The sequence below is a fragment of the Zonotrichia leucophrys genome, chromosome 8 (genome assembly GCF_028769735.1).
Source record: "Zonotrichia leucophrys gambelii isolate GWCS_2022_RI chromosome 8, RI_Zleu_2.0, whole genome shotgun sequence".
Lineage (NCBI taxonomy): Eukaryota > Metazoa > Chordata > Aves > Passeriformes > Passerellidae > Zonotrichia > Zonotrichia leucophrys.
This window is the reverse complement of record NC_088178.1, coordinates 9,853,821-9,881,030: the sequence shown is the minus strand read 5'-3', so window position 1 is coordinate 9,881,030 and position 27,210 is coordinate 9,853,821. Positions and strand designations below refer to the sequence as shown.

The following is a 27,210-nucleotide window of genomic DNA, read 5'->3' as shown; positions in this document are numbered from 1 at the left end:
AACTGGGACCACACACTACAAATGTGTGTGCTTGCCTCTCTTCCTTCTGTTACATTACTGCAGTGACTAGAGAGCAGATGGAGCAATTATTCCCCCTGATCATGTTTTATTTGAGCATCTCAGAACAACCCCAGTCATGAAAGAGTCAAGGAATTTGTTTTGGATGACACTTTTTATAAAAAGTAGCAGAAAAGTTCCCTGCAAGTGGCTTTACACATGCAATAGAAACTCAACCAGCATGAGCCAAGACATTTCAACCATAGGTTGGGAATCTGTCAAACTCCAGTAGAAAAAAGTTTTCAGGTTAGAAGGCTGGGTTACATAATTGCACAAGCATTGTACACTCAGAATCCTATGAGTAAACCCTATGGAACCAAGCTACCTAAAAATATAATGATCTCTGAAAATGTTCAATTAGGTACTTCCAAGAATTTTCCCCTACTGTTTTACCTCTCATACCTGCATAGCTAATAACGCTATGCTAATTATCTATCAAAATATTATTGGTCCAGATTTCACAAAGAAAAGCAAGTAGAGTTTACTGACAAATCTTTATATGGAAACAATATTTTTATATTATCTTTCTTTTCAAAGTGATGCACTCACTGAAATGGCACTAGATTCAAGCACTTTAAAAGTGACTTTTTGAAGCATTGCATCAAATATGAGCTCCCAGAAGCGTGTCCCACAAAGACATGCTAAATACATCCTAACCCAGGCTAAATACATAACAGCACCCTGGCCCTAAATGTAAAAGGTGCAATACTCCATAAGAAGGAACCTTTCCTGTTTTTTTTTTTAATAAACAATGGCAAAAGTAACGATTGTTTTTATCTACCTCACCTTTCAAAAAACCCCATTATTTTTAATGAACAGAATATTAAATTATTACAACACTAGAGCTATACTAAAGCCAAAACCCACAAACAATAAGCAAACAACCCCAACTCCCCCAAAAAAGCTAAAAAAATTAATTAAAAAAAAAAAACTAAAAAAAATTCCAAAACAAACAAAACCCAAACAAAAATCCCCCAGCTTGGTAAATTTTCAAAACGCTTCCCTCAGAAGACCTCTGCAAGTCTGGTATTCCTCAAGGCCCAATAATATTTCAGGCACAGAATAATAGGTCTGGTATTCCTCAAGGTCCAAGGTTTTCAACGACAGAGCACTGATGCCTTTTGGAGGCATTACAAATCGATTCCATTTACACTTACAGACAAGGAGAGCCTTCTGTATTGTGCAGGCCAAAACCTGGCACTAAATGCTCTTTTCCCTGAAACCCTTCTTATTGCTGAACCACTCAAATGGCTACAGGCTACTGTCACACATGTCAGAACCCATTTCCATTGCCAGCCCCCAATTCTGCTCCTAAGCAATACCAGGAAAATTTTCAAGATGACAGACGTGGATTGCTGGGGTTTTTTCGCATTGTAGAAGTGTGACCAGAGTAATAAATAAAATACTATATACAGAGATCGATTCACACAAGGAAAACAATATGAGCGCCAAAACACAAAATTTACTTGCTGATGGAAACAGTGGGGCTACTCGAAAAAGACTAAGTGTAATTAAGGAAAAACAAAAGAAAAACAAAACATCTCACAAAGGGTAAGAAATCTTAAGGATAAGGGAACAGACCAAAAGCATTTCCCACACATCTCCCCCCCTTCTCAGCTCCTCAGGGAATGGCTCTCACGTCCTCAGTAGCGAAGCAACCAAGCAGGAACCAGCATCAAAGAAAGGGAAGAAGGAGACGCCACCTACCTGTCCCAAAGGCTTTGGCCACCAGCCAGGCCAGATTACAGGCGATTTTCGCTCGGGAGAAATCATAATGGTCAAAGGGTTTGATGGCAGGAACAATGAAAGTCTTCCTCATCTCCTTGGCGTCTGCGGCATCCCCCATCTTCTCACAGGACCCCCGGCAATTGGGAACTTACATGGTTGTTTCTCCGTCCTCCTCCTCCTCCCACGGCCGGGAGAGCCGGCTGTAAATACGCCGACAGCAGCTGAGAGCAGCGCCGGACCCAGCTGTCCGTAAAGGGCTAACACCGCCTCCCGCCTTTCTCTGCACAGGAATGTAGCCGAGTCCGAGTGTCCTCTTCTTCCTCCTTCTCCTCCTCCTCGCTCTTTGTCTCAATTCACTCACGCCGCCGTCCCTCCGCCTCCGAAGAAATGCCCCCGGCGGCCCCGGCCCCGCGTTCCCTGGGGAGACCCCGCGGCCAGGGCTGGGCGCCCCAGGCGGCCGCCAGTGCCCCGGCCCGGGGCGGGAGCCGCCGGCAGGGCCCCCGCAGCCGCCGCAGGCCGGGACGCGGCCCTTCCCAGCGCCGGGATGTCAAAATGCCGGGGTCCGGCCCCAAAACGCCGCACGGCTCCGCACCACCCCAGCAGCGGCCACTGCGGGCCGGGAGCAGAGCCGGCTCCCCAACGCTGCCCGGCGGCCCCGGCGCCCCCCGGCCGGCCCCGCTGCCCGCGCCGCTCGGCGATGCCGCTGCGGTTCTCCACCCGCGGCTGCCGCACTGGATGGGCGAAGGCGGCTGCGCATGTGCCGCCAGCGCCTCCCCGCCCGGGCGGGGCGGGAGCCCGAGGGGCAGCGCCGGGGCGGGCCCGGGCCGCCCCCTCCCCACGGGGGCTGCGGGCGCCGCGTCAGGCGGGGTCGCTCGAGGTGGGTCCGGCCTGGGGTGGGGCGGCCTCGAGAGCGCGGACAGGCCCAGCCCAGTCCAGCCTTAGCCCGGCGGCAGCGGGAGGAGGAGGAGGCGGGGGGGAGCGTTTCCCGTGGTCAGGGGGCGCCGGCGGCTCTGGGAATGGCTGGGAAAGGGCGGTGTCCCTCGGCCGCGGGTCCACCCGCCCCGGCGTCGCCGCTCTCCACTGCGTGGCCGGACGGGCCCGCTGCGGTGTCGCCGGGGAAGGTCGGGATCAGCTCCGCGTGTCTCGTCTGTGAGGGGGCTGAGGAGCCGCCCGGATGCAGGGGAGCCCCGCCGGCCGGGGTCGCGGTGACCGGAGCACGGAGCGCTGCCGAGGAGGCGGGCTGAGCATCCCCCGCCCCGTGTATTTGTCACTCCAATTTTAAATCGGGTCTATATATAACTTTGAGAATACTCGGGTAAAAAAATGACAAAGCCTTTAAAATAGTTGAAGGCCTGGTCACGTAACCACTGTAATAGCAGCAAGAGTAGCGATTTGCGCTAGAGACCATCTCCTGTCTTGCTCACACGTACCTGGGCTGTTTTGGGGCGCTCACAGAACCCCTGTGTAACAGTGGCTGCGTGGAGGGAGCATTAGTCACGGGAGGAAGCAGCGACTGCGTGTTCATGACTCAAACAGGACTGGATGGGTTGGCGGCTTCCGAGTGCGGGGCTGAGGGTGCGGCCGTGCTGTGAGGGGAGCCCGGCGGAGGCTGTGCCTGCCTCGGCACGGGCACGGCGTGTGTCATCGGTGACCCGCGGCGCCACAGGGCGGGAATCGCCACGTCTGGGCAGCAAATAGTTATTGTAGCCTATTGTGGATATATTGTTATTGTATGTGTGTATATATGTGTATATCTACATGTATATATGTATATAAAAACCGTATGTATGGTTTGGAGTAATGTCTAAGTCTGCCCTTCTTCCCCTAAAGAAGAATTAGACAAATTCTAAGCATGACATAGTAAGATTTCAAACAATATTCCGGCCAGACTGTTATTTCTTTGTGTTTCAGGTGGACTGTGAATTGATCTGCACAGATTTTTCCATTGCTGTGTGTCTGTGTGTGCTTCTAGCACTTCAGGTGCTCAGGGAGACAAACACCACGATTATGAGGCAAGAGTACTTCACAGTTTTACTGACATGTAGCCATATTAATTAGTAATGAGTAATGAAGAGGTTGTGGAGGTCAACATTTGAAGAAATTGTAGCTGAGTATTCCCCATACACTCTCTGGGATGGGATTCCCAAATTGTCATGCATACCACTCATAAGTGGTGCATGCCTAGCTACAAAACCAGGAGCTGCTGTGAGCAGTACTCAGCAGAATGGAGGGGAGGAGGAAAGTTGAGAAATCCTTGCTTTAGCAGGCTAAGGACTGAAATTCCCAGATCCTCTGCATCAGAAATAGTATTAATAATGCCAAATTAATATACACTTGGAAAATGTTCTCTATTAAGAAAGACTATATGCTTAGTTTTCAACAATTAATATTTGCACATTTTCCTAAATTATTTTTTATGTGTACTCTGGAAATAAGTAACATTAGACACTTCCCATTATTTTAACTATTTTTTACACTGCCAATAGAAATTTTTTAAAAATTCTTCCTGCATATTTAATAACAAACACCTGAAATTCTTAAGCTTTAAAATGTCAAATGATTTGTGCTAAGAAGAAAAAAAAGAATTATGTTCCAGATCCAAATTAATTTGTTGTATGACTGAGAAAATACCTCAGAATTAGATCAGTCTGTAGGAAAACGTTTAGAAACACTGTAGGGCCATTATTTAGCTATAATGGAGTTTTTTGTGGGTGCAGCACTTGTGGTGATGAAACCTGTTCAGAGTTTCATCAGCAATCAAAGTGGGGTTTCACTTGCTTAGTGCTCTTAAAAGAGAATGCATGAATATAAAATCTAATATAAGTGCAAAAGAAGACATTACCAGTTGCTGGAGTGCCTGCGCCAGTTCTTCTACTTTTGCAAACATGCCAAAATGCCATCTTGCTTATTGCATTGTCAAAGATATCAACAGCCAAAATGGAAAATGATTAAAAACTGCTCTAATTGCTCAGAGTAAATAAACAGGAAAACTGAATGAGGAGTCATCCCTTTCTGCTCTGATCCTGTTTATACATCTTGAAATATTTTAAATAGTGATACTTTCCTGTATGCAAGCTTTCTGCTGCACAGTGTTCTATACTTTAGCGTTAATTCCGAGCAGAAAGGCAAAGTATTAAAACAAGCATCTCACAGATTTTTATTTTTTACCTTCTTTCTCCCTTCCTTTCGCCTCCCTCTACCCCAAATTAGAATCCCTTTTGACTCGTTTTAGCCTGTGATTACATCATAAGCCTGATTGTTCACTGTCATGTGTCTGGCCATTTTCACAGTGGGTGTACCAAGCCTGTAGTGAGCATCAGGCAAAGGAACCAATATGACCATGAAGCTGTGAATAATGGTGTGGATGGAAGTTCTAGTAGTTCTAACCTTTGGATAGATAGTGGAACGAGTCCTGACTAACAATTTCATACATTTTTTCCACTTGTTTTAAGATTCACTTAGCTTCTCAAGAGGCTATGTGTAGAATAGAGCCTGTAGGCTAATTTCAGGCCAGCACTAGAGTACTGAAGTTATACTGAACACTGAGTTATTCCAGTGTTCAATCTGGAATAACATTTCACGCATAGTTTCTTCCTTTGCAACACTTGATGATAAAGGCAAAGTAAAATGTGTTAAGTTAGAAATACCTTGGCTGGTTTTGCAGAGGCACTGTCTGTAGCCAGACTGGGTGCTAGTGAACAGCCAGTTTATCAGGCTACCTATGGAGGATAGCAAAAACATTCCCACTTCAGTTTAGCTATATTAGGGCAAATCCGCAAACACAGCAGTTCACAGTAACTATTGTGCTGAGTAATGCTTCACTTTTGAGGTTGGAAACAGACTTGGAATAACACTGTGGGCATATTATCTTTAATTGCTGTTATCAAATTTGCCTAATTAAGATGATCCCATCTGTTTTCCTGAGCTTAGAGGATATCAGTCATGATAAAGTGGTTTGGCTGAGGGGAGGGGTGCACCCTGTGGCCTGTAACCTCTGCAGGGAGGCTGCATGCATGACTTGATGTGGTGCTGTCAGTGTACAAACCAAGAACCAGTCATGTCCCAGTGGGATCCCTGAGGAATGTGCTTGTTGACTTCAGCAGGTTTTGTGTTACATATATGAAGTTAAACAGGTAATCTATAAATCATTGTGTGAGATTATTACAGCCAAAGGATGACTTATGAAATTGAACTATTGATATTCCAGCCTCTTTATTAAATCTATTTCTTTGTAGGTAGTGGTAAAACTGTAAGAGTTAAGAAATTTTATTTTTACATAGCAATCCAGTGGCTATAAGCAATCTAGGAGACTCCTGGAGTGTGTAGAGACATTTTCCTGGTCCAGGCATTACAGAAGAGAAGGATTATGGGTGCTGGTGCTTACCAATGCAGATGAGCTCATTAGAGGGGCCAAGATTGGTGAAAGCCTGGACTGCAGTGACCACTCCCTGGTGGAGATTGTGAGGATTGTGAGCCTGGCAAGGAGCTAAATTGGGACCCCAAACTTTGAAGGAACAGACTTCCAGTTGTTTAGGAGTTGGTGAATAAGATTCCTTGGAAAACTGTCCTTAGGGATAGAGAAGCTGACCAGAGCTGGCCGCTCTTAAAAATATTTTTCTTAAAACCAGGTGATCTTTAAGGTCCCATCCAACCCAGGCTATTCTGTGATAATTAACTGAATGATTAGCTGAATGATTAAAGTGCTTTGCCATTATTACTAACATGCATATATGTAGTTTCTGCAAGCTAGGAGTTTTCTCAGAGCATATTTTGGAAGGGAATGTGCTCTTCCTGTTTCAGGATGATACAAAAGTACAAGAACAGTTACATAATTACTGTCTTTCAAATTCTTCTATTATTTTGTGATCAGAAAGTGCTGAGGGAAGAAAACAGTTTACTAACTTTATACATTACAGTAGTCATGAGCCAAAGGGAAAATGAAGGTTTGTATGACATTTTACTTGAATCATCTGTGATTTTTGATACAATTAAAACTAAAAGAAGGAAAATTGGAGTAATAGCTACTTTAGCACATTGCTGCTACTGAAATCTGCACAACGAAAAAGCTGCTCAATGAAAATCAGGTGTGGTACCCAACAGTCACTTCTCTTATTACTTGGACACTACTGGTTTCATTTCCTCAACCTGACTTTGACCTAATGTAGCTCTGCAAAACCTCTGATCTCCCTCAGCACTCAGGACTGCTTGGTTTCTTTTGTCTTTTTCTCTATTTACTTTGGTGTCTTCTTTTATGAGATTTTAAATTTTGCTTCTGATTTTTAAAATCTGATTTCCAGATTTCCACTGGCTTCTTTTGTGTTCTTCCCATCTGGTGGAATTGCTCTTGTTCTAGGGGGTTTTACATGAGCTGTCTTCCCACATATGCTGTGCAATACTCCCTAATTCCAGGGCTTTCTTCTTCTTGACATTCCACCACTGCCAGGTTGTCTGTGATGAAAAAAATACCCTGCTATAACTTGTATTTTTTTACTATAAATTTTAAAACATATGGAAAAGATCCTACCCTCTTCATTAAGTGAAAGATCTGCACTATATCTTTATGACCACCTACTGCCTGACATGTTTTCTATGGAAAATTCTGAGGGTAATTTTTAATGAATATAATCTTTAAATGGCTTGGCTGCACTGTAAAATAGATGTATGGTGGGAAACCTGCATTCAGAAAAATACTTTGTACAAAAATAAAGCACTATGTTATTATTGTTGTTAGGTAATGCTTTATTTGCATCCCAGTGTAGAGGAAAATGGACATGACTAGTTTTCAAACTGTACATTCAGGTAAAAGAAGTTTAAATCAGTAACACTTTTTCACCAAGTCTGAATGAGAGTGAATACAAAATTGTGCACTTCTTCATGCTGTGACTGGCTTTTTGTGTGCTGCTTCTACATGTGAAGAAAGATCTGAACATTCATAAAAGCTCATTTGTTTTGAGCATATACATAATTTATTAGAAGAACATGAATAGACTTCAGTTTCCCATGTTTTGGCCCTGCTTCCAGTTTTCACTGAAGCTCATGTGTGTCTGAATGAGAGCAGCAGTAAAGAGAATGCTATGTTTGAACAGTAAATTTCTGGTATCATTTCATTGCACTGAAATTCTTTTTTTTTCCCAAAGAGATGCTAAAGAAGATGAATGAGGAAGGGAAAGCAAGGGAGTAACATGGAAGACTATCCAGTGAAGTTGGTTCGTTTTTTTTGGTTTTTTTTTTTTTTGTCTTTGAAACATCATAATCCAAATTTTCTCTGATACTTTTAGGGAGTTTCCGTTTCCCTTAAATTACTAAGAAATTGCATGTTATTGAGGATTTTTTTTGTTACTTTAGGGAGCTGCTGTACATGGCTGGTAACTGTTTAAAAATCAGCCCTGGAAAGTGTATATCAAAGATTATTATTGTAACCATTTATGCATGCTCAGTAAGGTCATCACAACCTGAGTGTATAGAACTCTGTTACATTTAATTCTCTTCTGGCACAACTTAATTTGTTTATAATACTTTCTCAGTAGCTTTACAGAGTGTTTGCCTTATGATTCATTTGAAAACATGTTCAAGATAGAAAAATGTATGGGATATCTAAGCCATGTACAGAACAATTTCATTTAAATACTCCCCAATTTTAATATATATGAGAAACATGGAAAGAACAACAATTATTTCAATACTAGCCTTAAACAAAATGTGTATGTATATATATGTATTTAGCAATAAAATCTTGGCTCCAACAAAGATTTAAGTTCAGGTTAATCCTCTGTGTTGCTCCCATTTGAAATCACTGGTGCTACAGACATGATTAAATATAAGGGTATATGTAATTGGTTTTCTGGGTTAAAGGTGTCATGCAGTTTATTTGTAACTGAAGAAAAAAACCTAGGTGGTCTCTTTCTTGTGGGAAGTTTCAAAAGAGAAATGAAGTACAAAAATTTGCACATCTCTGGCTATTCTGTCCTCCTGTGGTATTCTTGCCCTACAATACACATGGCTCCATTAAAGCCTGGAGAGTTATCTCTGCTATCTCACCTGGGCAGGGAGCAGTCTCTGTTCCACTTGGTGGCACAAAGAAGAGAAATGTCCATCATTTTCATGGGTGTTGGAAACTCTCTGATCACCAGTCTGGTTGAATGTGGATGAAGGAAGGAGGCCCTGGCCTTGCTGCTCAGGGTATGTGTGAGCCCCAGGTGTGATGGCCACTGCCCTGGAAGCAGCCTGAGACAGACAAAGTACCCCTGGGACCCCCAGTTCAGCACAGTCAGAAAGTCCCCCTAATCCAGGGCTTGTTCTGACAGCCACAGTTCAGTTCTTATGGATGGTAATTTACTAAAGGAGTGGAGAATCACCCTGGGGGAGAGGATGCTGGCAGGCACCGGGTTGAATCAAGGGGATCATTCCATGAAACAACAAAAGTAACACCTGGAGATTTTATACAAGGAGGGAAACTTGCTGGGATTTATACTTATTACCTTTGATCTGGCAAGTCTCTGTGTTTGTGTCAAACTCTTTCTTCCTTTTTTATTTGTTCCTAACAGAAATGAAGCAAGTGCCAGATTGGGGAATGTAGGGCAACAGAACAGATTTCACTGCAATGTGCCAGTGTGTGATACAGATCCGGCTTGTTCAGACGAGTGAGTATTTTGCTATGCATTGGGCAACTGTTGAAATGGAGTATTTGAAAGTCTCTGTTGCAGTTGGTAGTCTGCACTTTCAGAAGTGGGAAAAGCAGTAAGTCATGGTCCCCAAAGTGTTGGGGAAGCAAGAACAGTCTCAGTAAGAAAGCGTGTTCAAGGTAGAGGGCATGTAGCCATGCTTTATTCTCTTTTACCACCAAGGTCAGGTCCTAAGGGGTATTGTACTGGTATAATTAGGAATAAAACTTGACTTTTGTGGGTAAAGAGATGAACTGGAGATGCAATAGTTCAGTGGAAACAGAAAAAACGCCCAAACCACATGCTATTTATGTTGTAGCACATCATAGGACTTCTAGTCAAAGATACCATGGTGCACATGCTGAACAAACTGATGAACCATTGTAGTTCAGAGTGAGAATAATACAGGTGTTAGATATTGTAAGACTAGGCAAAGGGTAACGAAGAAAGGCTTAGAATACTATATTGCTCTGATTTTGTTATCTAAGAGAGCCAGTCCCACAGAAATATCCTCACTGCAGCTAGAGAACAGGTTCCTTGTGTATCACTAGAAGGTTAGGAGCCATCTGAATGGAGATGGTGTGTCTGGGCTTCTGCTGGCTCTTTAATCATTAAAGGATGACATGTCATGCTTCCCAGGGCCAACACCCTCTTGTGACCACTGCCTCCCTTTGTGGCTCCTTGCAGAGCAGACAGTGGCAGTAAGACAGAAGCCTTTTGGCAACCTTGCCTTTTTAGACAAGTTCCAGTTCATGCAAACTCTCCAAGAATGGTAATGTCTTTATACACCCAGCATGTTAGCTGAATTGCAAATAATCTCAGAGCAACTGTGGTTTCATAGACTTCTGTAGTTTCAATTTGTCTTGAACTGTAAGGTAGGTAGAGATATTTTGGGGGATAATGTGATCTAGGGGAGAAAAAACCAAGTTAGGAAAATCAGCAGAAACTTATTTAAGATGCTCTGTCTCTTGTTTTTTTTCTGGCCCTGTTCTTTCTAGTGTTTATTTTGAAATGACCTCACCATATATATTAAGAAAAGTTTATAATATATTGATATTGATGATATTTACATGTTTTTGTTATCTCCTTTTAGTTTTGAATTGCTGGGAGGTTTATTCCTCATAGGTGTAAGCCTAAGCCACCAATTCCTTTCCAGTCTCAGTCAACTCAGTATTGTATCCTTCTTGTTTCTTGACACCTGGCTATTACCTGATAGAAAACTTCCTTAGCTGGGGCTGAAATCTATTTTGTGCCTGAAATTTAGTTTCTGTATATCTTGCTAGTTGCCACAGGAAAGAATGTTGCTTTGGCCAGGAACTCTACAAAATGACCTGGTTGTAATGGGTCAAGAGGCAAAAATGAAATGGGTATGCTGAAACTGGACTTTTGTGTGGCTCAAAGCTTTGAATCATTTGTTCAAAAACAAAACAAAAACAACCTGACATAATTTAACATTTAAGTTCTGGGCTAAATGTTAAATAGCCAGGTTTTTTCACAACCTGGCATTATACCCAGGTCAGCTGAGTTGTATTAAGAATTAGCACAGATTTATTCCACTGAATTGTTTGGCAGATAAAATAAGGAGTGTTTCATGTGTATTTCATAAAGTCTTCCTTAAAAAGAAAATACACTTCAGTGAAATCTTGACCATACAGCACAAAGTCTCCTTTCACACTGCAGTACTTGAGACTTATTTAATATCCAAGAGTTAGAAAACATAAAATTATCTGGGGTGCAAACTTGATAAACACAAATTTTCTATCAATAAAGCAAGAGAAATACATGCAGTGCTAAAGTGTTTACCTTGTTTAGTGTAAATTTAATTTAGTCCAAAACTCAAAAATGTCTTTTAAAGCTTGTAATCTGAATTTTTTGAACAGGGTATCATGCTGGAATTTTTTGCCGCCAAGTTACAGATCCCAGAAAAATAAGGTTTGCATGAAAAGTTCTTGGCAGATCTCTCTTGGAACAGCACAAACAACACTGCTTAACAAGGAGGCATTCATTATTTCTGTCTTGGTACCCTCTGCTATTACAGTTACCAGCTGTAAGGTTACTGGCATCTTTGAATCTTCCTAATAAAAAGCATGGGGAGCAGTTATTCAAGGATGATACTGAGAAATATGTTGCATTTTTCAGGTTTATTTTGTTTTTAATAGCCATTGTGCTTTATCAAGTTGAGCTAATGCATTATCTGCATGTTCTCAAAACAAACAAAGTTAAGGAAAGTAACAATTACAGAAGGACAAACCTGTTGGTCTCACTTTAGCAGTCTGAGATCCTTGAGTGTGTGATTAAAAAATTGTAGTTACAGCCTTTCTGTGCCCTTCAGTGATTTTTTGGTGAGAGATTCAACTAGGGCAATTTAGTTGAGACAGAAGGAGCACCAAACGTAATGTAGGGAAGCATGAAGGCTAAACCAGTTGGTTAATACTGGCATCAATTTTAACAAGAGAACTGATGAAAGGTCTGGTTTGTAGCAGCTCTCTTGCATGTATTCCAGGCCTTTCTTGCAGTGGTTTCTGCTGCTAAAACCAGCAGTGCTGGTAGGAGCTTTAGTGGTGGAAAGAAAAATTTGTTAGCCATTTACTCAAAAGGTTTATGCCATAAATCTTTTCTTCAGTTTGTCACAGTACTGGATTTTGACTCTGTTTCTTCACTCCCTGTGAATGCAATGTACCTATTAGATTTGTCATACTTGCTGATTAATTAGAAAAGTCTTAATCTCTTAAGTTACATAATTGAAATGAGAGTTTATTGATGAGCAGGTGGCAACACACATTGGACACAGGTCATCTGACAAGCAGGAACTGGATGAGTCCTCTTGTCTCTTGTGGAATTTCTTTTTTTCTCTCCCATCCTTTTGTGTGAGACCCCAAAGGAGGAGGAAAAAAGGTTTTACTTTCAGTAAGTGCATGTTGTGTGAATGTTATCTTACTGTTAGAATAGATGCCAATCTCTTTTGCCTCCAAACAGACTTACTAATTGGAACACAAATATATCCTCTCAGAAAGAAAAACAGATTAACAGAAGAGATTTTAAAATTATTAATTCTAATTACATTATATTTCAAGATTTATTTAATCTTGTTAATTTCCACCTGGATTCTCTAGCAGTCTGGGTTATAGTTTGCTGCCTACTGAAGTCCCTGGAATCTGGCAATTGTGTTTGCAATCTTTTGATCAAATCCTTATTCTCTAAGTCTCAGAGACCTAACAGAGGTTTGTAAGTTTAAATTAGTTTAAATGATTCTCATACCCTAAAATCATTCCTTTTAATTGCAAGAAGCTAGACTATCTTGTACACAAAGGTTGGGAATTGTAGTCACTGTAGTTTTTATAGCTGTGCTAACAATATGATGATACTGAATTAGGGAGTCCAACAGTTTTCAAAGTAAATATTATGTGCAGTACTTGAGCATATAATCACATACATTAATTATGTTCATAATTTTTTCATGAATTGCCTTATAGAGTTATTTCCCTATGGACTATTGGCATTTAATGCTGAAGCTTCAGGGCAGGATTGCTGTTATTTGTAGTTTTATAATTTTTTTTTTCTTCAGAAAGGAAAAAATTATACCTTCTCAGTAATATGCTTTAAGAACTCAGATTTAATTAGATTATTTTTTAAGTTCAAGTTTCACTCTGGATTTATGCAGAGACTTAATATTGGCCAATGTTTCCTTAGAATGTGGCTCTTCAAACAGAATGCTCAGGAAGCCTGAAAAAATTAGTTCAAATATTTTTTTACTGATTATTTACTTTCAAAAATGAAGCATTTGCCTGTTTAGATTAAATGAAATTAGAAAAACTAGGCCTCAGAATAAGTATACTGCATGTAATACCTGTACAATCAGGACATTTTCACAAGAATATTAATTGTCTAGTTAATGGTTAGCCACAATTATTTGTTTTTAGATTATCTGGATTTTTCCTGTGTGGTTCCTTAAAAGCTGCAATTCAGAAACCAGTGGACTAATTGACTCACTGGTTCCTTCAATCAAAGAACTATTCATTAAATACACTTTGGGTTAGAGCTGCAGTTGATTACCTACCTAAAAAATATGCTGAGTGGCTTCAAAATCCCCAAGCATTAAATAAACAGAACAATATTTAACAAGAACAATATTTAGTTTTATGGCATCAGGTGGAGCAGACACAGACACCAGTTCCCAAGTAAACATACTGTGGCTTCCATGCCTCCTGAATGGAAAGACATTCTCCCTCCTTTCCACCCAAGCAGTGGATATTTTGTTAACTCTAATTATATGTATTAAAGTGTGGCATACTTGAAAAAAAAAACCCACAGAGAATAATTTTTTCATTCTTTAATTGACATCTTCATAAACTTAATGTTCTTCATTATAATGTTATTGAACAGCAGCAGCAAGGCTCTGGAATTCCTAGTTTAGAATAATGTAACATGGGATACATATTGAGATATTTGAAGGAATTAATAGCTTAAAGAAAACCCAAAGCTGTTCCTCTGGATGTGATTTTAGACACATTTTAATTGTCAGATCTGTCAGTGCTGGCACTTGCCACTTGAGGGAGTGATGCACAGGTGCTGCTGGGACTCCAGTTTGAGTCCATTCTCAGCAGATTTGCACGTGCTGGGAGCTCACTCAAGGTGGAAAACTCTCACATTGTGTGAAGATATTTTGGCTACAAAGGAAACTTGAAATGCTCTGTATTAAAATGTTTTGGACAGTTCCCCTTTGGGATGGTTTATATCTGTTCCTCAAACCCCTGTGTGGAACTTGACCTTGCCTGCCAGAGGTGTGAGGAGGTGCACAGAGGTTTGGCTCAGGCTGGATCTAACAGGGTCTCTCTGGGTGGTATCACAGTGGGGAGCTGGGGTGCATGGCACAGTCAGGCAGCTCTTGGCAGTGCTTCTGATGCTGCCTCTGAATTAGAATGGAATGGAATGCCTGTTTCTTATGGATTTACTGGGAGTAGAGGGATTTCAGTCTCCTGCTTTAATCCAGTCTTGTTTTACTGAATTATTTATTATTTGCAAGTGCTGGAAAAGGTTGATTCATGCTTCAAAAGAAAGGCTGTGAGATGTTATAGGGCAAATGCCTGTTTTTAAACTGAGGGCAGGAATCCTTTCTGTATATTTGATATAGAAACCTTGAGTGAACATGAAAAAATCTTGATATAATTTAAAATAGACCAAAAACTGGGATACTTACTATTAATAATCTCTTTGTTATGGTTTTCATTATTTCTTTTGACTTTTAATCAATAGTTGCTGTCTTTGTTATTCTAACAGAAATTTGCATAAAATTGAAATAATCTGTTGCTATATATTTATGTAGTAAATCTGTCAGTATGTATGGGTCTTTTTGTACATGTGGGGTTGTGTGTGCTTTGTTACATTTCTGTAGCTCCTAATATTTACTTTAGAAGTTACTCTGAAGAGACACTTTAATTATATAAGGACTATGTTTGTGCAGGGGTTTCTAATAACAATATGTGATACCTTCCTGAGCAGCTATTGTACATGAGTGTGGGCAAGATGGGGGAATATTTAAAGTCTTTGAGTTTTACCAACTCAATTAAATAACTTTAACACTTTCCTTTATGACACCCCCAGATAAATTGTCCAGAATGAGCAAAAATCACTGTCCATAATTGCTTCTAGTAGGACTTAAATCCACCTTTATTCAGCCAGTGCTTGAACTAACTAGTTTTTAAGAGGAAAAATACGAAGACAAACCCCTTTGTAGCATATCTGAGAGCATCTTGTCTGGGACATGTAATGTAGTCTAAAGGTACAAAAATTGGAATTCAAAAATCCTATTAAAATGCCATTCACCTCAGATCTGATTAGTGGCATCAAGAGCTGAGAGGATGGGAATTAAATTCCCCAAGGCACCTCTTACTCTTACATATTTCATCATTCTGAAAGAAAACTTAGGCAAGTGACTGAACCAGAATGTTTATGCTTTAGTCCAGGAAAAAAAAATTTATTCAGTGAGCTCACAAAGTACAATATCTGTTTCAGAAGAGGTTTTGTTACATCTACACTGATTAACTTCTCCATGTAAATAAAGAATAACCTACTACATTCTGTGAGCAGTGAGCACCTTTTATAATGCATGTGATAATTTTTGTTGGAAGAAATAATGAACTATCAATAGCTGTCCAGCCTTTACAAGCCACTCAAGGCACAGTAGCTCTATTGTTACCTGTTATTAGTCATCTCTTTTTCAGACTGTTGAAACAACTACATAGTTGTTTCTTACATGGAAGCCCTTTCATGCTTTTGAATATCCACAGAGTGCTTTTCTAAAAATTTTTTCAATTTCTACTGTAGTCTTTCTCACTCAAGAGGAGAATTTCCTACCTTAGTTTTTTCTTACTGCTGTTGCACACTGAAAAAATTAGAAAAAGCTGATATATAAGATGTTTGCATTTTGGTGCATGGACTGTATAGGGTATGAAACATCTCTTATACTATTAAATATTGTTGAAATACTGGTCTTTGTTTAGCAAATGATGTTTTGAATTCCAGGAAATGACCTTGTAAAAATGGAAGTAAGAAAAGGAAATTTGCTTCTGTTAGGGAGGGAAAATGAAGGAAAGAAAGTTAGTGCAAACAAAGGGGAATGACAGAGGATGAATCAGAGAAAGGTGGGGATTTTCACAGGAATGTATGGAGTGTGGGTGGAAGGTGCCTGCAAATTTTTAAGTCTAGTGATTCCCACTTTCCAAATGTTCAATAATCTTTTCAATTCTTTTCCATTCTTTGTTTGATCTCTGTATACTTTCATGCCTAATCAACAAGAAGGGAAATTTAATTCATGGAACAAAGAGCAGCTAACAAACAAGCTCTAAGTGATGTCCAGGTGTTAGAAAAACAAATTACTTGTTGGTAGAATTACCTTGTCACGGGGTAGGGCTTGACATGTTCCACGGACCTCAGACCTATGGGAAGGCTGGTAAAGCCTTGGAAGAAGGATGTTCACTGACACTGGACACAAAGAATGCAGGATTCACCAGAATTCCCAGGATAAGGAAGAAACTAATAAAGACAACTCAGGACAGTGCTGAGTCAACAGTCTCATGGCCCACCAACCCAAAAGAGAAAGACTGAGCATGCAGACTAATTAGCACGAGAAACGAAGGAATCATTAATAACAGAAATAGAATTCAGATAATTAAGAGAACCGTGTAACTTGTAGCCAATGAACACGAATTTCTTTGTCGGCTAGAATGTATAAATAGTAAAAAGTTTTGATAATTGGCGCGCTCGGTTTGTGGAGTACCACCGCGCACACAGGCTTGCGCAACTCTGAGATAAATAATCAATGTCTCGAATGTGTAATCATTGCCTTGCTGCACGCTGGGCAGCGAATGCGATTTTAGTGGGTAACAACCGCGCCTGCGCTCCCATCGCAGGCCGAGCCCGGCAGTCGCGGCCCGCTCCCGCCCGGCGGAGCGCGCAGGCCCGGCCGCCCCGGCTCGGGACCCGCCCCGGCCGCTGCCCTGCCCTGCCCTGCCCGCCGGGAGCTGTGGGCGGGAGCGGCCCCGTACGGTCGCCGCCATTTTGTGCGGGAGGCGGTGGCGGCCCGGCGGCAGCGGTTCGTGAGCCGGGGGGGCCGCGGCCGCACTCCCCCTGCGGCAGCGGGCACGGCTGTCGGGCAGGAAAGCCCTCGCGCCGCTCTGTTCTCCCGTGGGGTGTGTGGCTCTTGCCGGATAACAGGGCTGGGAGAGGCTGCCCGGGTCCCGAACAGCGGCCGCCAGCCCTGCACTTTGCGTCAGCGCTGCCCTCGCCGAGAGGCTGCTGGGCGTGCAGAGAGGTTCGTGGCTGGAGATTCCCATTAGGCGCGAAAATCCAATGGTGATATTTGGATTCTGGTCCGGGAGCGCGGCGGAGCTGCGGCCCCGGAACCGCGGGCCGGCCGCGGAGCTCTGCGGGCCGGCGCTGCTGCCGCGTCCTCGGGCTGCTCCCGGTTACACAAACACAGCTGACTGTGCACGCTGACATAGCTTGGGGTGCTTAAAACAGATAGTGTAAGAAGGAGTTCGTAGAGATTGGTAGGCACATTGCAATTTTCTCAGAATAAAATTGCCGTGTTTTGTGTACTTTTTTACTGATTGTACGATAGCAAACGATTGGTGAGCATATCTGATGCTTTTGAAGACAAATACTGAAAGTTTCAGAATATAAAATATGGTTATGTTTTAGCAATATGTCTTGTATTACAGTGTATGTTTGGCAGATTGATGGTGTGAGTCTTTGCTTGTTTCTGGACATTGAACAAGCAGAGCTGAACTCTAAACAAATCTCAAAAGTTTGCGCTTAATTTTAAGTGAACTTTAAAAGAGCAACTAAAAAAGTGACCTTGGATGGATCCTGTATTGGATTTGACATCCTTTCCAAAACTGGTAGTTTTATTTAGTTTAGGTTGGGTGGGTTTTTTCCATACCTTTGAAGAGTGTTTGCATCTGTGGTTTCATGTTAGAAATAGGTGAACTCTCCAAGGATTTAAATATGACTGGCTTGCAAAATTGATAAATTTCCACACGGTGAAAAGCAAAGTTCTCACTCAGCTGCAAAGGCTGAATACTGACAATAATTAACTGTATTCTATATATTCTTCTTCACATTTGCACCAACATTGTTACAATCAAGATAATTTTTAAACAAGACTTATTATAGATCTTTTCAGAGATTGACAGTTGGTTTCTGTGTTTGCCAATACTTGCTATATTTTTTTTTTTTGGTGGTAACAAAGTAAAATGTACCTTTTTCAGTGGTAGTACTTTCTAACAACTGTAACCATTTTGTTTCTAGTGTGCTGAAGCATGTTTTTACCACGATCTGTTAAAGTCAAGAGGACTGCTGATGAGGACAAAAGTTGTACCGCTAAGAAAAGTAAACTGTCTTCTGGAGGATCTTCACTAGAGGAGACCACAGAGTTCCAGGACTGTAGGTCAGTTAGAACAGAAACTTCTGCTTCAACAGACAGTTCAAGTGAAATTGTACGAGAACACGCAGAACCTGCAGCTGCAGACCTTGGTGTTGCTAATACACCATTGGCACAGGACAACCAAAATACCGAGGATGATGGCTCTCTGGAAGAACCCATCAAATCCTTCAGCAAATCCCAGCGCTGGGCGGAGCCTGGAGAACCCGTGTGTGTTGTGTGTGGCCGCTACGGGGAGTACATCTGCGATGAAACAGATGAAGATGTTTGTAGTTTGGAATGTAAAGCCAAGCACCTTCTACAAAATCAAGCAAAGGAAAAGCAGCTTGCATCTGATGAAGCTGCAGATTCTCAAGCAGAAGCTCACCTGCTTAATGCACCTTATTTCTACAAAGATCATTCCTTTATTTTAGGTTTGCAAGAGGAGCAGGTTGAGAACCTTAAACTGCAGCTGGGTATTGCTGTCCAGGGCCAGCAAGTTCCAAGACCTATTGTAGAGTTTGAACACTGTGGTTTTCCTGAAACTTTAAACAATAATTTAAAGAATTCTGGCTATGAAGTCCCAACTCCCATCCAAATGCAAATGATCCCTGTTGGACTATTAGGGAGGGATATTCTGGCTAGTGCTGACACGGGCTCTGGAAAAACAGCAGCTTTCCTGCTTCCTGTTATTATGAAGGTTTTGAAAGAGGTAATGAAACTTCAGATAGTTAGAGAACGCAGTTTGCAGCTTTGTCTGTTGGATTCCCAATGTAATGGAGAATGTGATTGCAGTGTTTTTCATTAACATTCAGTGATTTATTTGACTTTTGATTGGTCAATCATTTGGTTCTTGGAGGGGGGAGGTGCTAATTATTTTTAATTAAATTGAATGTTTTTTCACTTTGGTCAGGAGATGAAGCAACTCTATCAATATTACCTATTACACAGTTCCTGCTTGTTGAGAAGTTAATTAAATTCTGTGGTAGACTTCCTAAATGACTTAAAATAGAAAGTGAAAATAACTCCAGGTCCTCTCTAAGTTCTTCCTGTATCTTCATGTATCAAATGGCTCAAAGGGATTTGTTGGAATTTGTATGACTTCACAGAGTAATTTCTCTTACAATATATTTGGTTGACTGTCAGATAATTGCAGGAAATTGGGATAAAAAAAGTTCTGAAATCCTGTAGTTACACAGTCTCCACTTTTATACTGTGGGAAAAAAAATTAAGAAAACCGCTTTGTAAGGACATGAATGTATGATTAGAAGCAATGGCAATGAGTATTCTGTACCTTGTGTGTGGTTCACAACTGTTTTCTGCTTTACGGGATTTATTCAAAAAGGGATGCATATATTTTGGATATATAGTGGATATATATTGGATGTATTAGAGAATTTGGGACATGATTCTACTGATGCTTTGCACTGTTAAGATATTTTACAGAATGTATATACACACAAACGTGTATAACTTTTTTCAAATGAATTGAAAGATTATTTAAGTAACTATTTTATTCTTTGAAGTACTTTAGCAACTCCTAAACTCTAGTTTAAGAACAAAAGCATTATGTAGAAGTAGGTAAGAAAAGGTGTATACACTCCAGCAGTTCCTCTGTCTGATTATCATTAAAGTCTGCAAGACAGATACATGTTTATAGCAATATGTGCAAAATTGGGGTCTCAATGAAAAATGCATCTGTACACAATCTTTTCCATGCTTCATCTTTAGGTCACTGTACAAGTTAATGTATATATTGAGAAGTAATTTTATTTTGCTGCTTAAAATAATTCTCATTTTTAATGCAAAAGATTGGGAAATTTGAAAGCTTTTTATCTAAATAATAAAGCAATTCCAAATTAATCAGATTTTTCATTTCCTTTCTAGACAGAAACTCCATGTGCCCTTATTTTGGCACCAACGAGGGAGCTGGCAATTCAGATCGAGCGCCAGGCGAAGGAGCTGATGGCCGGCTTACCCAACATGAGGACAGCTCTGCTGGTGGGAGGTTTGCCCCTGCCCCCGCAGCTGCACCGCCTCAGGCAGAGCGTCAAGGTGAGCTCGGAGCCAGGGTGCAGAGCCACGCTGCCATCACGTTCACAGGGAACAGAAATGTGACTGCTGACACCTGTGAACACACAGAGATGGCTTTCTCCTAAGCCTGAGCTACTGAAACATTTGTTACCACCTGAAAATTTAGTTGCACAATTTTTAAAAAACTTTTTCACTTCTGGTTAAACATCTAATAGCTTTTTTGTTTGTTTCTTTGTTTTTAAAAAGTTACATTCTGATATTGCTGCTTTCAAAGACTGAAATATGCCAGTATTTTACACAAGGAGTTGTAATTGTTTTTCATGCAGATTTTATTTCTTGTAACTTATCTCCATTAAAGTTTTGATAGGTCCATTTCCTCTTAGTGCTTCATAATTTATAAGTTTTCTAGAAGTTTTATTACTTACTTGAGTGCAAGTAATTTCATTCATTACTGCCATTGTTATGTATGTGATGGAATTTTATGGTTTTTCTAGGATGGTCTTCTGTCCTTTCATGGAATTTCTTACTCCCGTGGGGTTTTTTCCTCCCTCTTTTTTTTTTTTTTTTTTCAGGTGATAATAGCAACACCTGGAAGACTTCTTGAGATTTTAAAGCAAAGTTCTGTTCAACTGCATGGCATAAAAATTGTAGTGGTGGATGAAGTAAGTATTTATCAGATCTCTATTACCTACACAGGGGTCCTAGCAGAGTAATGTGAGTGGCTAATCTCACTTATTAAACATACAGAGTGTTTGATATAAAAATAGAATATATTTCTTAAGAGACAGTTTTATTTTTTGACACAGTATGAAATGTGTTTAAACAACAAATGTTCTGTTGCTGTAAAGTTAGGTACAGGATAATACTGTTGAGCCAGTGTGAACCATTTGTTTTTAATTTTCTCACTTAGCTTTTCTTCTGACTGTAAATACTCCTGCATTTGGATTGTTACATGTTGCATTATGATTCTTTTGTCAATTTAAGTTTGGAATCCTGCTATTCATGGAAAAAGAAGTGGTACAACTGTAATATTTTTCATTTAGGTGGATACCATGCTAAAAATGGGTTTCCAGCAGCAGGTGTTGGATATTTTGGAAAACATCTCTCATGATCATCAAACCATCCTGGTGTCAGCCACGATTCCAGTGGGCATTGAGCACTTGGCAAATCAGCTTCTGCACAATTTTGTCAGAATAACAATTGGAGACAAGAATCTGCCATGTTCCAATGTTCGGCAAATTATCTTGTGGGTAGAAGAACCATCTAAAAAGAAAAAGCTGTTTGAAATACTAAACGTAAGTTTAATATTTTTCTCATAAGAGCAGTTTATAAAAGGATTCATATCTTTCCAAATCTCTGTCAGGTTCTCATCTCATGATCGGGACAAAATGAATCCATGCTGATGATGAACAGCCAGTTGCTGTAATCCCTTTTTAAATAAACACTTTAATTTTACAGGATAACAAGCTCTTCAAGCCTCCAGTGTTGGTGTTTGTGGACTGTAAACTAGGAGCAGATCTGTTGAGTGATGCTGTTCATAAGATTACAGGATTGCAGTGCACAGCTATGCATTCTGAAAAGTCTCAGGTGGAAAGATCAGACATACTACAGGTTTGTGCCTACTCAAGTTCAGGGTGTCTGGTAAATTTCAAATGGCCTTTTTTAAAAATGTGGCTTCATTTGAATGACTGCAGTCATAATGGACTGCTTTTTTGCAGTAATACCTGAGGTATTGCTGGGGGAGATGAGAGACAGACAGGACTAAGCAAAAGTGTAGATAATAATCCTGTTTTAAATGTAGATAAATACAGAGACTGTTTCTCTGATTATCAGTTAGAATTAAATGCTTATTTAAATTCCCATTTCAAATAATATTTGCAATTAAAATTGTGGGTTGGTTCTCTCTTTGGTTATCTCTCTGAATTATATTCCTGTTTAAATCAAGAATACAGGGAGCCATTCTCTCCTTTACAATAGAATAATCCTACTGTGTGTGATCTTACACCAAATAACTAGATGTTAACCCATGCTTAAAGAGGTTCAAAATACAAATAAGGAAAGAAGAATTAATTGTAGGTTGTTCCTTTCTTGCCAGGGATTACTTCAAGAGAAGTATGAAGTTATAGTAAGTACTGGAGTCCTTGGACGAGGACTTGACCTTGTCAATGTCAAACTGGTGGTGAATTTTGATATGCCTTCAAGTATGGATGAATATGTACACCAGGTAAATAAATAAATAAATTCCTAATGATTTATTTGAAAAGTATATTGGAATATGACAGCCAGCTATGGAAATGTAAATGTAAACAGAAAGATAATTTTCCTCTTCAGAATCATTTTTATAGGAAAGGAAAAATGGTGCTGGATGTCTCTTCTGTAAGTCTCTTATGTAAATGACTCAAATCTAGAATACTATTCCTATTATCTCCTATATAAATTATTAAAACCTAGAAGAATGTCTTTAAATTACTTACTTTTGCAGTGTACTTCTTCCTGTTTTGTAATCTCTTGTATCATTTTGTGTCTATAGAAAACAAAGTTTACCATCTTTTTATTGTGTGAAGATTGGCCAACTGCCCTTCTTGCAGGTGCAGCTCATCTGCACTGTGGGCTATGCATTAATAGTCAGGACAGCAGTCATGAACTTGATTTCTTCCCCTTTCTAGTCAAGATACTTTTTTCTATGGATTTCGTGCTTTAGAAGAGATGGCCTGTGAGTTTCACGTGTGTGTGCGTTTATGTGCACAGTCCCCAGCCCTACTTTAGCTGGCACATCAAGAGAACTCATTCTTGCCCTCTTTGTGGCACGAGGAAGACACAGTGCTACTGTGTGCAGTTCTGGGAACAGCAGCTGTGGGAAAGGGCAGCAAACTGGAGGCAGTCCAGGTGAAGTCAGGGGCTGGCACACGTGACACTTCAGGACAGGCTCAACTGGGCTTGTTTGGGCTGCTCTGGAGACTTAATTGCTGTCTGCATTCGGGTGATTACAGAGGAGACAGAGCCAGACTGGCCTTGAGGATGCCCAGGGAAAGGACAAGAGCCAGCAGTTGTAGCTTTCTGCAAGGGAAATTGTGGCCTCATAGCAGGGAGAAAGGTCCCATACTGCCTGAAAATCCTTTGTGCTTCAGACACTGGAAACAAGGCCCTGAGGGAGCTGATCTGACTTTGAAGTAAACCTGGTTCCAAACAGATGAGGAGGACCTCTGGAAGTTATCCACTGTCAGTAACTCCTCAAGTAGCCTGCATTGTTAACTGCAAAATTCCCCTCTTGTTTTTAAATATCTTTCTGCTAAAGTTTCAAGCATGTATTAAGTAAATAAAAATGGTCTTTCCTAGCATCAAAACTATACCAATATTACCATGTCAGCTGTTTCTGAATAGAGAGTCGTTGTAGACTCTATTCTAATTTTTTAAGTATTTTAGAGAATATTGGTAAATAATTTAAAGTTACCAGGACATTGAAAGTAAAGGGCATTTTTGTGGCCATGCTGGCACATACTGTGCTTGATATGAAGTATAAGTATTTGGCGTCTCTCTAGTATTTTTTAAAACCTTTTGTTTGGATCAGATTTACTGTAAGCCTTTGCCTCATATCTCAGTACAATATCAGACTTCTGGTATGTTCCATAAACAAGTCATAATTTTAAATGCATTTCAGCTACAGCTTCAGATCTACACATCCTGAATTCAGGAAGCTTGTTTTAAGTACCCTTGTGCTTAGAGGATGAGAGAGATTTGGGCCTGTCACTTATGTTTACTTGCTGTTCTATAAGAAAATAAACTTCTGAGACAATTGGAAGGACTTCCATGTAATATTGCTAACTTAAAAGGAATTTATGCTTTTTCAGGTTGGGAGAGCAGGGAGATTGGGTCACAATGGAACTGCAATTACTTTTATCAATAACAACAGCAAGAAGCTCTTTTGGGATGTTGTGAAGAGAGTGAAACCCACAGGCACCATTCTTCCCCCACAGCTGCTTAATTCCCCATATCTGCATGACCAGAAGAGAAGGGAACAACAGAGACTTAAACAGTTACACAATAACCTCGTAACAGGAGATAATATTATGGACATTATTAAAAAACACAACAAAAATAATTCTCAGAGGTAATAAAGGGATATTTATGTAATTACAATAAAAGTATGATTAAAAATAAGTATGAAATGTTGTCTTGTATATTGCATTTTAAAAAGAAATTTGTACAGTTTTTTAAGAAGTCTCCTTTTTATCTCATCTTTATTTTGAAATACTGGCTATTGTGTGCTTGAATTACTATAGTATACCTAGTAAAGGTACTCTGGAACCCTTTTGCAAAACCAGTAGTCCTTGGTCTTGCTGGCAAGGAAAAAAAAATTAATGGCAGATTAGCCTCTGAAAATCCTTTCCTATTAGCTTAAGTAAAATCTTCCACTGGAAATGTTTCTCCAAGTCCTCAGTATGCTCTCTTGGGGTTTATTAAGAACTATATGTAAGTTTTTTTTGTAAACATACTGAAACTGTATTAGTGCCTGTGTACCAGCTGCAAGTTCTGTTGAAGGACTTTGCAATACCAGAAATAGTTTGTTATTAGTGTAAGTTTATGGAAGAGAAATAAGACACAAACTATAATTTTGATTTTATTTAATCAAAATGATGTCTTCTGTGGAGATGGAATTTGTTAATTTGAAATAATCCACTCCTGCCTATAAAATGTTATTGTGTAACTCTCCTGCAGGCTAATTTAGGCATTGGTACATTCAGAAGCACGAGCACCCCTGATGTACCAAACTCCCAAAAATCGTGTTAAACAATCATGAAATCAAACAACGGATTTACACCACGTTTGTCCCAGGAACTAAGTGCAAGTACAGGTTCCGTCAAGGGAAAATTGTATCAGCAACCCCGTTCAGTAAGCTTGTAGCAAGCTTTCTCAAGCAAGCTTTCTCATTGTTACTGGGTTTAGATGGTTTCGCATAATACATTTTTATTATCAATGTGTCTTTCATGGGTGCATATATCCATTGATTCCAGCACTCTGTTTTTATTTCTTCCCCTGGTGCTGCTTGGAGTGCCAAAATTACTGAAGCGTCACAGCCATCGTGTGTTCTTTTAATTCCTTTCGCACCATTTTTTCTCCCCTTTTCACTGGTGCTTTGGCTATACACGGCAGTGCGGTGCAGGCGTGGTACCCACTGTGAGGCTGCCCGTTCGGATCGGGGGGCCCTGGCTGGGATCCGGGTGGGCCCGCAGCGCTCCCGGGGCACCGGGGCTGTGCTCGGTCACCGCTCGGTGCCCCAGCCCTCACGCCCGGCCCGCCGGGGCTGCGCTCGGTCACCTCTCGCTGCCCCGGCCCTCACACCCGGGCTGCCGGGGCGGGCTCTCACCGCTCGGCCCGCCCTCCACGGCCGCGGCTGCGCTCGGTCACCTCGGCCCGGCCCTCCACCGCCCCGGGCCCTGGGGCGGCCGCTGCGGGCCGGCTGGCGGCCGCGCAGCCAATCAGGCGCGCCCGGCGCTTTCAAACGGGGCGGGGGCGGTGCCGCCGCCCGAGCGGAGCTGGGCGCTGCGGGGCGGCGGTTGAGGAGGGGCGCGCTCAGGTGAGGGACGGCCCGGACGGACCGACCGACCCACCCACCCTTCCTTCCGCGTCCCGGCGGGGCTTCCTCTCCGCCGGCCGCGCTCTGGGCAGCCGCGGGGCTGTGGGTGGCGGGGGGCGGCGGCGCGTCTGGAGGTGCAGCTGCCGCCACCTCCGCGGCCTCTCGCTGAGGGCGGGCCCGTGGCCGTGCGGGGTCTGCCGGGGCTCGGCCAGGGAGGGAGGGAGCGGAGCTTTGCTGAGGGGTAACAGAGCTGCCGGTTGCTCCAGCTTTGAGCGCTTGCGTTTCCTATCTAGTTAGTGGTTGTAGTTCTTTAGAAGAGGGGAATGAGCATATTTCTCATTCTGAGTTCAGTTCTCAAGAACTGAACCTCATTCCTTGTTGTAGAACGAAGTAGACTTTAATGGGGAGTTTCACTTGTCTCCAGAAAGACTTTGTTGTTATTCATAAGGCACAGCCGTGGCGAGAGGAGGGGAGAACTTACAAGATTTATGTTAAAGGATGCTCTTTCCAGAAAACACACCATTCATAGCTTACATCCGTGTTTCTCTATTTACTGACTGCTAGAGGGAACCACAAAGCTTGTATTTTACTAGTCACGTAACATAATTTCCTGTCTGAAACTGGACTGAGCAATAAATACACTGCTCTGAAATGTTGACATTTTCCTCAAAAGTTGTGAGCTATGAAAACTGTGCAGTCATGACATGTGTAAGTGGATGTAGTTGCATAAATTCTGACAGTACTCTGAAAGCTACTACTTAAAGTGTAGCATTAAAGGAAACTTCTGTTGGAGCAGTGGCTAAATGATTTCTTCTACATCACTTGCTCTCATCTTGTTTTCCTTTTTTTGTCCTGACCATCTACTGCTGTTGTTAATGACACTGCAGCTTTTAAAGGATCAGAGGCAGGTGACTTCTTATTGGCTTGTAACTATGCATTAAATGCAGTTGACAAGTCTGCAGTGTGTATTAATATCAAACCTGATACAACCCAATAACTATGATGCAGATGCAACAGGGAGATCATGCTTTCCTATTCAGATTATATATATAGAGCTTTGAAAATATTTACATGTAGAAAGGACAGGGAGTATACTTTACAGTTTTCTTTAATCCCCTAGGCTAGGTATCTTCTTGTTTTGCTATTTGTACCAGAGTGAACTAAAATAACATCCAAAGTTACTACTAATGGTCATCTTTATTTCCTGTTCTGATACTGGGTTATATATTGCATAT

At 41.2% G+C, this 27,210-nt stretch overlaps 2 protein-coding genes across 10 annotated transcripts in view; one reads left to right on the top strand and one right to left on the bottom strand.

The window, feature by feature from the left end:
* Window positions 1-2,668, bottom strand: part of CAMSAP2 (calmodulin regulated spectrin associated protein family member 2) — an 81,051-nt gene extending 78,383 nt beyond the window's left edge. For 2 of the 4 annotated variants that reach the window (XM_064720261.1, XM_064720264.1), the window contains exon 1: window positions 1,765-2,668. In XM_064720261.1, the coding sequence (XP_064576331.1) occupies window positions 1,765-1,903 (139 nt within the window). In that variant the 5' untranslated portion in view covers window positions 1,904-2,668. The remainder of the gene's footprint in view (window positions 1-1,764) is intronic. The other 2 variants (XM_064720263.1, XM_064720265.1) reach the window with 1 other exon arrangement.
* On the top strand, window positions 2,579-24,558 carry DDX59 (DEAD-box helicase 59). 6 transcript variants are annotated; one of them, XM_064720267.1, is made up of 11 exons: window positions 2,611-2,662; window positions 3,697-3,797; window positions 7,923-7,991; window positions 9,330-9,425; window positions 18,255-19,078; window positions 20,254-20,421; window positions 20,973-21,062; window positions 21,444-21,695; window positions 21,859-22,011; window positions 22,496-22,624; window positions 24,249-24,558. In XM_064720267.1, the coding sequence occupies exons 5-11, from the start codon at window positions 18,266-18,268 to the stop codon at window positions 24,510-24,512; spliced, it is 1,869 nt and encodes a 622-aa protein (XP_064576337.1). In that variant the 5' UTR covers window positions 2,611-2,662; window positions 3,697-3,797; window positions 7,923-7,991; window positions 9,330-9,425; window positions 18,255-18,265; the 3' UTR covers window positions 24,513-24,558. The 6 variants fall into 6 exon arrangements, with proteins under 6 accessions (XP_064576340.1, XP_064576336.1, XP_064576339.1 ...); XM_064720268.1 differs by lacking the exons at window positions 2,611-2,662; window positions 3,697-3,797 and adding exons at window positions 7,271-7,390; window positions 7,517-7,584; XM_064720270.1 differs by lacking the exon at window positions 3,697-3,797 and having other exon boundaries at window positions 2,579-2,662; window positions 7,923-7,987.
* The last annotated feature ends 2,652 nt before the right edge of the window (window positions 24,559-27,210 follow it).

Excerpts from the sequence above, each read along its gene's own strand:
- DDX59 (XM_064720270.1), top strand. The coding sequence starts at position 18,266 with ATGTTTTTACCACGATCTGTTAAAGTCAAGAGGACTGCTGATGAGGAC. Across the intron at positions 19,079-20,253 it reads TTATGAAGGTTTTGAAAGAG|ACAGAAACTCCATGTGCCCT; the intron begins GTAATGAAACTT and ends TTTCCTTTCTAG. Across the intron at positions 22,012-22,495 it reads AAAGATCAGACATACTACAG|GGATTACTTCAAGAGAAGTA; the intron begins GTTTGTGCCTAC and ends CTTTCTTGCCAG.